The following is a 12,192-nucleotide window of genomic DNA, read 5'->3' as shown; positions in this document are numbered from 1 at the left end:
TCTAATTACAGAATGGAACACTACTACTATCTTTCCATAGATTTGGTGAGGAAATCTGAGCAAAAGGACTAAATGACATTACTAATTTTTGAACTTTGTATTATATAACAAATTGATCATTGTATTTTAACTTGTTGCTATAACCATTAAACTTTCATTTATGTGACATTTCAATTGTTATTCTGATTTTTTATTAAATTTTATTAATGAAAATTGATTTACTATAAATTGATATAAACATAAAAAAACCCACATGATCAAGTAATTTTTAGAGATACTTAACAAAAAATCAGAAAAGGAATTAATTTTAACAAAAATTAAAATATAGTAACCAATTTGTTATGTAACATAAAGTTCAAAAACTAACGGTGCAATTTCCCAAAATTACACAACCGATACTCTTACTATGTTTTGCATCACAATCTCTTTCATTTGGATCAACCGGCCATGCCTCTACAAATGGGTTCATAAAAATTGCTGCTTTAAAGCCCTCAGTACGAGTATCATGTTTAAGAAAGGTAATGCTTAAAAAAAAAATGAAAAAAAAAAAAAAGTTCGACATTGCCAGGAATATAAAACCAATTCAAGATCTAACAGTAACACATTAAGGAGCTTCACTCCAAGTTACGCAACAAAATGACATCCCTACAGCTTGAACACCTTCAATTTCCATTAGAATGTCAGGAACACCAATCTAAATTAGTTCCGAATCATCTTGTCCAGATTGTTTACACCATTCAGAGGTTAAAATGTAAAACTATGTTATTGTTACCTCAATTCTGCTTGTGGGAGACGTCATTCAATGTACATGATTTTTTTTCTTGTTTTCGCATTGACTATCTGGAGAAAAAAAAAAAAAAAAACAAAACAAAACAACGATAACATATCAGTAATTGTTTCCACTGGCACAGCATAATACTAAAAAGGAAGAAGCAGAAAGCACTGACCTATTAAGAGAACCATGCTGAAAAATCAGATAACTCTTCCGAACCCAATGATAGAATGAGGCTGTAAAACCATTGTGACAAGGAGCCTTGCAAGTCTTTCATCAGCACAGGAAACCCAGAGCCGCCTCATTTTGGTTCATGGTTTGACTATCATCTGGGTGAATTGAGGAGAAAGAGACTACACGTTGTAGAAGAGGCGCAGCGGAATGTTTTCTTCATTCATGAATTCCTTGAAGAAGAGCTGCTCTCTGAGGGTTCAAAAGTAGACTTTGCTGCATGTCTTTTGGAAGAACATCGAAAACTGCCTTCAGATCTCCCTTCAGTTTCTGACAAGCAGCTACAGAGTCTGCATTAGCCTTCCCTGACTGTTGCAGTAGAAGATGGTATTTAACAGAAATTTAGACACAATGGTACGGAGATAGCATATATATTGAATAATAAATCTATAATGAGATTCATGACAAAAAAAAAAGGGAACAAAGAGGATTTATGAATGTCATGTCTATTTAAACCAATGATAGAAGTAAAAAATATATATTAAAAATTTATGTTGGCACATACACGTCAAAATTTTAACTGGTATTTTATATGAAACTTCTGTTTTACTGCAAGAACAAACAACAACAACAATCACAACTCTTAATCCCACGAGGTGGGTTATGTGACACTTTTGTTTTAAACCTAATAACTCCAATTCTATTAGATGTCCAGAACAGAGCTTACTTAATGGAGTTATGGTTGTGTGGACACTTATCCTCTCTTCTTTCTCTCTCAGGGTTAACTCTGCTTGTGGATTCTTATCTATTGTCGGTCCCAATCTTGGATAAAGGAGTAAGGTTGCATTAGGTAGCCAACAGCCAAAGTCAAATTTGTCAGATCAAATAAAACAAACATGAATTCAAGGTAAATTAGAAACAAACATGAAATGGTAGATGTTGTGATTATGGGGAAAATGAATGTTATGTCCCTCCAAGAGACAAGATAGGATGACGAAAAGGCTAAAATATTGATAGAATCTAGATATAAACTTTGGTACTCAGAAGGATCAGACAAAGACTGGAGTGAGTATTATTATGCTTAAGACTTTAAAGGATGGGGTAGTGGATGTGAAGAGAATAGGAGATAAGATTATTAGAGTTAAAAGTTGTTCCAGAGGAAGTAACTAGGAATATTATTTATTAGTAGATATGCACCATGACTTGGGTAGAGGAGATAAAGCAAAAATTTGAGAAGATTTTAGAGGGGTTGGTCCAAGAGATACTTAAAAGAAAGAAGATCATTATAAGAAAGGAATTAAATGGTCACGTGGGTAGAGAAGGGAATGGGTATAGACAGGTACATGGGGGTTACGGATTTAGGGAAATAAATAATGAGGTTAAAGCTATTTTAGTATTTTGGATTTTGCCACAGCATAAGAGTTCATCATAGCTAGAACTAGGTTTAAAAAACAGAATTAACACTTGATCACATATAGTGTATCAACCACACAAGTACACTACTTTCTTATGAGAGAAGAGGACCAGTTATGTTGTAAGAATCGTAAGGTTATACTGGGAGAGTGCTTTACTATTTAACATTTAGCAGACTTTTGGTCCTAATGTCCACACCAGAAAATAGAAGAGAAAAAATGACAAAAATGGAGCCTGAGAATGAGAGGCTGAGATTTAAAAGATGAATAAACAAATCATTTTCAAGGAAAAAGTTTGTGGTAGAAGAGATTTCTATTTTCCCTTTTCAAAACCAACAAGATAATTCATTAAAAAAACATTAGTACAACTTCAATAGAATTTTACTGACCCACTGTGTTCTCAAGACAGCAAAAAGAATACTATTTCATATCTGTACTGTCACTAATGTTCAGCTACTTATATACAAAAATAACAATGACGCTGAGATGACAAACACTGGGAAAAATAATAGTCTGACGAGTCAAATTCAAATAACATCATGTAGACTATTCTAGATTGAAAGTATGACTAAAATTTGGCAACTCCAGACAAGGACTGTACATTTCAGAGCATGGTTATGTGCATAGGGACCTCCAATTCTTGAATCCTCAAGGTTTCTAGTCCTTTCTGAGTCACTGTTTTCAGAGAACAGGATCCTACAGTGCAGTAGGACTGACAGGAATGGGAAACAGATTGTTTTATATGTCCTTCAATTCTCAAAAAAGACCACAATCATTCCACTAAGAAAGTTGGGCATCTCCTGAAGCATCATTAAGATTAGTGAATGAATGCTTAGCACATTCAAACAATCAGTAATCAAAATAACTAAACCAGTCCTTTTATTGTAAGGTCCAACACAATTGCATGTTCAAACAATCAATGATCAAAGAAACCAAACTAGTCCTTTGATAAATAGTCATGGATTTTAATATTACGTATATGCATCAGATAATCAAGATTTTTGTAAACCCTAGAGCTCACGACATAATGGTACGATGCCGGCTTTGAATGGCTGCCCTTCAAGACAAAATTTGAGCAAGAAAGGCCAACCCAATGGTTGCGCTTTTGAGCCCAGCAGGTTTGATGCAAGAAAAAGGATTGCACAATGGCTACATTTGGGCTTAGGAGCTGTACAAGACAAAGACACAACAATGGCTGCCATTTGAAGGTAGAAGGTTGCATTAGGGCAGCAAATTGAGGACACATTGACATCTAAGAACCCACACTTGGATGGCTACTTGAGGTTTTAATGTTCCCCTTTGACATGAATGAGCAGCATAAAAGGCTGCCAACAGGCCTGCTACAGAAAAAAGGCAATGAAGAGTTGCTTGAGGCAGGGTACCCAGCAGCAAGCTATGGGCTTGGAAACTTGCTGCATATATTACATGCCTTATAGCATATGGGGGAAAGTTCTAGAGAGGCTGCAAGCCAAGTAGAGGCACAAGCCCGAAGCAGCAAAAACGTGTTACAAGGGCTGTCACAGGTTGCAGCAGAACTGCAATGACTGCTAGCATCCTTGAGAATGCATCTACATTTGGGGGTTGAGCTGAGGACATAGACCTTGGGTGGTGTTTCAGGACTTGTGCTAGAGCTTAAGTATCAGATCCTGGCGCAATTGCATAGACAAACTGGGGCTAGAGTTGATTGGTGGCAGTCAACAAGCCACTCAAGACTGTCAACAAACTCTACCTCATGGAAATTCCTCAAGCAACTGACCTAAACTAGTGGTTACTGGCCAGCTTAAGTGGGAGAAGAGGATTCATTAAAGGTGTAAGCTAGGGTTAGAGGGAAGAAGTGTGTGGGAACTAGCTACCCTCACCTCCAGTGGACAGCATGCTGCTTCATCCAACAACTGCTTCAGCACGCAAGAAAATGGAAAAAGCTTCAGCAGGCATGAAAATGGGAAAGATGGCTGGTGCAGCCATACCTCCTGCTTTCTCTACTCAGTTAAATCCTTATTTCTGCATTCTTGAGGCTTCCTTCTTCCCTTTACCCAGTGCTGCCCAGAAGGCACATTTCAGAAACAAGGGAAGAGAAGGGAAATAGTTAGGTGCAAAACAGAGAGCAATAATTGCATTGCAGCCCACTACAAAAGTCTTAGAACACAAAAAGAATGGAGAACTTAATCAGGTCTGAGAGGAGAAAGGAGAGATCTTTACCAAAGGAAAGAAGTTCTGAAGCAAGGAAAGACAGACTTTTGGTGGCATGGTTGCAAACCAGTGACTCCAACAGGAAGCTAATACAGGGACCCTCTTGCACACACGCATCCATTGCTTCTGTCATGTCTGATCTGTTTACTCACATTCCAGCCTTGAAATAATGCATATAGTAAGGCATAAGTGGCGCATGTTGTGGCCTGATGTTGTGCATGAGATGGTGAAAGCAAGAAGCACTTCCTCCTCCATCCACAGCCAGCAGTGTGCGTGTGTCCCACAGAGAGGTCTGCAGCGCATATATCTTTGCCAGGGGCTGTTTTCTCTCAAGAAAATTGGGTGCTTTGTATCTTGTTCAACTGAAAAGGTATGCATTTGTGTGGCTTTGCGTGAAGCAGGAGAGGCCAAGGGGCCCTCGGGATACAACCTGGTTTAACAGGCTGCAGCACAGCCATGTGTCTGGTATGTTCTGAATCAGATGCATATTTGCATGTGCATGAGGACTTTCCTTACTAAGGTTTTAGCTCATCCATGTGAGTGTGTGGCCAGAGGATTCGGGAGAGTGAAGGTCTATTAGAGCCTTATGAATGAGTACTAGGGGCTACAAGAGGGGAGCTCATCTTCAGTCACTTTGCTGAGGTAGAGTTGCGGTCAAGGCAGCTATTGTGATGGAGTTACTATAAGGCCCAGGGGCCAATGTGTTCCCCTGCATGTGCAAGAAGTTTATTTCCTGTAATGAACATGAAGAAATGCTTGTAATGACTTGATGTGGCTACCATATCAAATTTGGCACTACATATGTATTGGTTGGTGCCCCAACAGGAGACACCTAATCCAACAAAGTGAAATATCGGGAGCCACTAGTTGACAACCTTAGGTGCATGATTGAAGCTGCACAAGTTAAGCAGCTGTAATGAGCCGCAGGCAGTGGCCCAAGCGCCTCTGCTGGTCTACACACCCAACATGCTGGTGTAGGACCAACTTGTGCCAGTTTGGGAATCTTAAATGGAGCTGATCAACCTCAAGATGAAGTCCTACAGGTTGCATGTTGCCTGGAGGCAACCTGCAAGAACAATAAAGAGCTTGCAGTGAACGGCAACCAGTATGCTGGTGCTGGCACAAAAGCTAGCCCTGTTGAGGACCTAGGCATGAATTTTGTTGGCCTTAAAGGGGTTATTTATCCCCATGCATAAGGGGTTCAAAGGTGACTTTAGGGGCTGCACCTTGCCTGGAGGGACAGAAGGGGGCTACAGGGCTGCCACACCACCTGCAGCACATAAGTGCAATGCGCAGGCCTTATGCTGGTCCTTGTCCCGGGCATTGGCTGAGCCTATTCTACAGAAGTGGGTTCTTCAATTTAGCAAGAAATAAGAAAAGGGTGCGTATGACTTCCCTACCCTAAGGTAAGAAAGAGGTTGAGGTCATAGGCACTGATCCAAAGAATTGAAGCTATGAGGAAAGATGTTACACAATAGCTACATCGAGTGTGAGAGAAGCCTACTTGGGCATTGCCTTGAAAGGTTTTAAGTCATGCAGTTCAGGGCTTTGGGCCTAGGTTGTACACTTAGGTCACAGGGTTAGGTGGGGGTTCCAGACAAGTTTCAGCATTCCACATTTATCTTTTTATCTTTTTGACAGGAAGCTAATGGGTAGGACTTCAATTTCTTAATGGGAGGAATGCAGCCATTAGGGTTTTGCCAATGCTCTCTCTAAAAGATTTTACCCCATTATATATGCACCACTAATAACAGCAAATTCTCTTCACATAGACCCACTAGACATGCTAGTACAAAGATCAGAGGTTCCTCAATCAATGTTTAAAATCCTTCATCTACACTGCACGGGTTCCTTTTTTTTTACTAATCTTCTGATGGGTGGTTCAGTACTAATTAATCAGTCTGATCTTCTGATGTGAGGTTATATGTTAATTGATCATTATATCATCATTCTCATCACCGTGATCAAAATCTTGCCCTATCATTGGTCTTGTATTGCAATGCTTGTTTCTGCATACATCTATTACTTCTGTGATTAGAAGTCCTGTATGGTAAATAAAATATCGTTAATGGCATTTAGGTTAAACCTCAATTGACCTGGTAGTTGAACTTATGATCCTTAGCATGGCCTATTTCTGGGTCAAAATCTCAAACATCATCCAGAATCTCACAAGCAAACCTCATATCTTCAGTTAGTTAATTATCCAGGCATATCATTCCAGTATTTTGCTATCATCAGCCACCAAACAGCACAATAATGCAGAACAATCACACACACACACACACACACAGAGAACAACCAGGGAGAGAAAAACATTCACTATATTAGATAATCAAGTGTTTTTCCAGATACATCATATGCCTTATTTGTAGGCAATGTTAAAAGATGAAAAGATAAACTTGTCTAAAGATAACAATATCAAATCTAATCAACATAAAGATGGAAGGTTAAACCAGCCTAAGATATAACAAATCAAAATAGAACCTAATCTAAATAAAATCTCTAAAATCAAAACAGGAAACCTATCAAAATATCTCTATTATTCTCCCCGCAGTGGGAGAAAACTTTTCATCGAGTTTCGCGGATCTGCCTACTCAGTCCGGAGGATTCACACAATGAATAAGAAACTTTAAATCTGTCCATCCCTGACTAAAATATTCTGCTCACATGAAATAGTGTCAATATTATATTTGTGTGCATAGCAGCAAGGAAATTGTAATAGGATCTTACACTCTGGAACCAGTTCCATAATTGGGTCAACAAGAGGGTTAGTGAGAGAAATAGAAGGGTGTTTGTTGAGTTTGGCGATTGCTTTGTCTAAATCAAAAGGTTCAACAGGTTTCCTTCTATTATGAGGCAGAGTAGGAAGGATCACTTGTGTGCTTCTCTCTGAGGTTCCTTAGGAATTTCCACAACTGCCATAACAATTTCTTCTGTTACCCCTTGTTTAAGCTCCTCTTGGTTACTACTATAAATTTCCTTTTCTTCTATTACCTCATTGATTTTCTTATCGTAACCTTCTTCTATGTCACCTTGTTAATCAATGTTGGGCTTATGAGCTTATGTGGGCACCGATACCTCTATGGAAGGCTGCTAACAAATGCCTCCAGAGTGACAAAGGGCTAAATCACTCTTCAACTCTGTCATTGTAATCAAAAGGAGGAAGGACTATTAATGAACTTTTCTGTTCAACAGCATGCTGCAAGCATTTTCTGCTTTAGCATATTTAATCCAATTTCCAGGAAGGCATACTACTCACAAAATCCATAACCCACTAAAAGTTTTTAGCAGCAATTCCCATTTCCGCACAATGAAGCTCTTGCATTGCGATACATATGCCACTGAGCTTCCTATATTGTAGTGACTTTCAGATTTTAATGCACCTATAAATTAACCCTTTTGCACCTGCTACATAGATATCACCACTTCCCTTGATTAGTTATTAAAGAAAAAAAAATCAGCTTTGCAACTTTAAGATATTTGTAAATACAATATCATTTGTAAATCAGCCAGAAAATGGCATATAATCTGAAGGGCGGACAGAGATTACCTGCAGTTCTTCAAGAAGATGTCTCTCAATTGAATCAAAGGAATCAACAATTTCGAGTTCACACATTTTAGATATGAATTGTTGTATGTCAGTCTTCAATCTTGCTTGCCTCCAGAGTCTATGCTGCTCTTGCTCAACAACAGCTTGCCTCCTTTGAAACCATGGCATAAAATTCCGCCCTTTCAGGAACCGCCTTTACAGATATAAATGGATCTTTTTAGTGATAAAAGAAGATAATTGAATTGAACAGATTAAGAAACATAACAATGGTGAAGGATAGAATGGTTGGGGTAAGGGTAATAGCACAGCTGAAGACATGAGAGTTAATACTTTACCTGTATAGGTCCAACCAGTTAGATCTCATCCGCTTGGACAAAAACTTTCCTGGACCTCTTGCCGACAAGCTTTGAAGGAATTCATCAGCATTGAACATAGGGAGAGGAGGAGGATTAACAAATGGTGAAGATCCCTCAGAAGGTGTGGTAGCTCTAAAATATGGGCCAAATGGGGCCAAGAAGTTGGTAGTAAGCTCCAAAAAATGTCGTCTCAATATCTCATTGTTCACAACAGACATAGACTCCTCGATCCTTGGTGACATGCCAGCATCAATAAGCCTATTCAAGATAGACGTGTCTGGCTTGGTTGTTGCAGTGTAGGTGCTCCAAATGGCTTCCTTGTGTTCCGTCATGAGACAAAAAGGACCGTCTCTCCTCATCTTCACGGCATTCAACAAATTTGAAGGCGAAAACCTCCTAAGGGAAAGATTTTGAAGACCAAGTCCTTCAGGCCTGCCAGAAAGCCTGCCAGCAGACCCTCTAGGGGCAAGTGCAACCCGGTTTGAACTAGTAGGAGGGCTTCCAACTGAAACAATATGAGGGATATTACGCAGAGCTTTCAAGAAGAAAAGGTTCGTCACTCCTAAAACCATTGGAGGGAAAGCATCCCCGTCTTGAACTGAGTTTAGATGGGCGAACTCCGGGTCATGAATTGTAAAGTAAGGCCTGAAATCAACACTACAAAGAAGTGGTGCAACCAGGCTAACTAGAGATGCAACAGCCTCACAGCACTGGGGAGGCGTTGGCGATATAACAAGAATCGGCTCACCTATTAGTAACAACTCCCACAACAACCAAAGCTGCAACAGAACTCCCCGATATATACCAAAAACATCTGAATCATGAAACAAACCCTGTGGAACCGATTGGTTGTTTGGAAGGAAAGGAGCTATAGAGGAACTAGACTCCTCAAATGAAATCCCGCCATCCCAAGGCAAGCTATGAGCCGGCGGTAAATTCACTTTGAGAGTAGCATTCCCAATTGGAAGCTCCATTAGTTTGCCAAGCACAGGACTAGGCCACAATGACACGTAAAAAGCAATATGCTCAAGAGCTTTCCTCCCAATGTCGAAATACAAAGGACCCATGATTTGTAACAAAGGTTTGAACACACTAGAGTAAGGACTGTGAGACAAAATCACCACCGATTTCTGCTCTCCCCCTCTCTTTAGCCTCTCGTCGTGCCTCTGCCTATTGAACACGAAACCATACAAGTATCTACTAGCACTAAAACCACTACTATTCGATTCAAGCTCAACCAATGGATTCCCGTCCACTGACCTTCCTTGGACAATCCGTCTTCGGAAGCGGAAGAAGAAGATGCAATCGTGAATGCTGGAGCGATTGTGGTGCTGGGAAACCGAATCCGGGAAGGAATTGAAGGCGATTTCGAGCTCTTCCTCCGGGGTGAGTCGACTCGGCGGGAAACACTCTTCGATGAGCTGACCCTGCTCCAGATCGAACCGGATAGTGCAGAAAGCGACGACCCATCGGCTCAACGCTTCTTGGTCGATCTTGGAAGTGGGCAACTCGGAACTAGCCGAGAACGACGGCGACCGGCTCATCTCCTAGCGCACCAGGGCGTGGATTTCATTTACCGGCCGAACCTAGTTTAGCGATTCGGGTTTTCCAGCCAGGATTTGAATGGCGGGCAATTTTTGTGGAGAGAAATGCAATGAGGCTTAGGGCGTGTCGGTAATTAATCCCAGAAAGGGTTTATCAGACTGTTAGAATCGAAGCAGAAAAAGCATTGATCTGCAAATGAAGAGGAGGAAGAAGAAGGGTCGAATCGGACGTCGCATATCCGTGGCTTTACCAGCCGCTGTATCGGAGCCGGAGGGCATGGCTCTAGTTTTTTGACAGAATTGCCCTCACATTTTGTTTAATTGACAATCTCTATGCAAAAGAAACAACAATCAATCAAGAACCCTAAAACATATGAGCAGAACACAAACCAGAAACTTGAAAGAAAACGTTAAAATTATCAGAACAAAAATTCACATTTCCCCCCCTACCTTTCATTTTTTGAATACTAAAATTAATTTTTTTAATTTATCTCAAATAAGTACCGACATTTTTTTTGTTAAAATTATTTATTAAAAAACTAACAATTTAAATATTACCTACATTTATCTTTCTAAAGATATCAAATTATTAATTAACATCACTCAAATGTCTAATTTGATTCATTGCCCTTTGGCTAGTGCTGGTTAAAATCAGTAAAATAAAATTATATTAAAATAAATTAAAATAATTTTTAAATCAAAATATTAAATAATCAAGATTAAAAAATATTCAAAGATTTTTATAAGATTGTTTATTAAATTTTTTGAAATGGAATGGGTGACATATAAATCATTTTTTATTATTTGTAATGTCTTAGATAAATTTATCTGTAGAGGGAAAGATAAATTTATTTGAACAATACCATATAAAAAGTTACATGACTTTTTGTCGGTGGATTGTCATATAAATTTAACAAATATAATTAACAAACATTATCTTAGTACTTTTCATATTTCACTTTTTTTTCAATTTATATCTTAGTTAACAAATACTATCTTAATCAATAAAAGATTTTGAGGAAAATAATATTACATGTCAAACTATCTTATTAGATCAATTCATCTTTCTTTAAAGCACATCATTTAATTTAGAATAACACGTTATCATTTAACGATATCTTGACGACAATACATATTTACAAAATTAAAAGTGCGATACATTAAAAATATAATAATAATTGATTTTTTATAATCAACCTAAAAATAAAGGCTTGAGTTGGTTTGATGGAAATGATGGGAAAAGCTGGAAGGTTGGTTGAACTAAAAGGAAAGGGTGGCAATGGCTATATATATAGGGTGGGATACCCAATTGGATTGAGACTTCAAACTATATGTCAATAATTGGGAAGTGTTGGGTCATCCATATAAGCAAATTAACATTTGCTAAAATTTAATTAAGTGATAGGTCTTAGTCCCTTGGAATTATTATTTTTGATCGGTCCTTCATTATTTGTAATCTCGATTCTAGTAAAAGAGATAAATTGTAGGTGGACCTTTGACCCTTATTCAAGCCAAATATCGAAGTTATGATCTATTAATACTAATAATCTCAGCATATCATTTACCTGTTGCTTGAATTATGTTCCGAAAGTGATAGGCCTAAGTTGACAAAGGATGAAGATAACTTTATTATTTGTGTTGCCTCTTATAGCCCTAGCCCCAAGCTATAAATATATATATCTTAATAACAATGTTTACTTGCATATATATAAATAGTCCATGTATTAGTAAACCAATAAAAATCTGAAGATTACTTTTAACATATGGGTATGGCTGCCTTCTTACAGTAGTAGAGAGTGTCAACCCACCACATGCTCCCCACCCAAACTCGCAATTCCCTTATTGCATGATAGCCTCCACTTCACTTTTATGGAGTCCTTTTACTAATCTATGTTGTTATGTTATGCGACCCCTGCTTTCTTATTCCACCTTTATAAAGTCAGTAGTGTTGGCCCAACCTCTATGAAACAGAGTAGTGTTACCAACACCTCCCACATTCTCTTATAATTTGATGATGATATTTTTTTGCCATGATAAAATATTATGTATGAGAAATAGAGATTATTTCTGAATATTTCTCTATACGTCTTCTATTGTAATCAAGGGCGGAGCTAACTAGGCCCAGGATCTTTAAAAAAAAATGATTTTATATTATTTTTTAGTTCAAACCTAACTCTCAAAATTAATCCAAAATTAT

The 12,192-nt window shown here is 38.4% G+C and overlaps 1 protein-coding gene across 1 annotated transcript; it reads right to left on the bottom strand.

Annotated features, from left to right (window-relative positions):
* Positions 1-646: 646 nt before the first annotated feature.
* On the bottom strand, positions 647-10,380 carry LOC127789878 (uncharacterized). The gene is made up of 4 exons (XM_052318936.1): positions 8,431-10,380; positions 8,096-8,288; positions 948-1,312; positions 647-840 (listed from the first exon to the last, which is right to left on the bottom strand). The coding sequence occupies exons 1-3, from the start codon at positions 9,993-9,995 to the stop codon at positions 1,163-1,165; spliced, it is 1,908 nt and encodes a 635-aa protein (XP_052174896.1). The 5' UTR covers positions 9,996-10,380; the 3' UTR covers positions 647-840; positions 948-1,162.
* Positions 10,381-12,192: the final 1,812 nt, after the last annotated feature.

This window comes from Diospyros lotus, chromosome 14, assembly GCF_014633365.1.
Source record: "Diospyros lotus cultivar Yz01 chromosome 14, ASM1463336v1, whole genome shotgun sequence".
Lineage (NCBI taxonomy): Eukaryota > Viridiplantae > Streptophyta > Magnoliopsida > Ericales > Ebenaceae > Diospyros > Diospyros lotus.
Note: the sequence above shows the minus strand (reverse complement) of the source record. Positions and strands in the feature narration are given on the sequence as shown.

Coding starts and splice junctions, on each gene's coding strand:
- LOC127789878 (XM_052318936.1), bottom strand. CDS start 9,995: ATGAGCCGGTCGCCGTCGTTCTCGGCTAGTTCCGAGTTGCCCACTTCC. Junction 8,289..8,430: donor AACTGGTTGGACCTATACAG/GTAAAGTATTAA, acceptor ATATCTGTAAAG/GCGGTTCCTGAAAGGGCGGA. Junction 1,313..8,095: donor ATCTTCTTGAAGAACTGCAG/GTAATCTCTGTC, acceptor CTACTGCAACAG/TCAGGGAAGGCTAATGCAGA.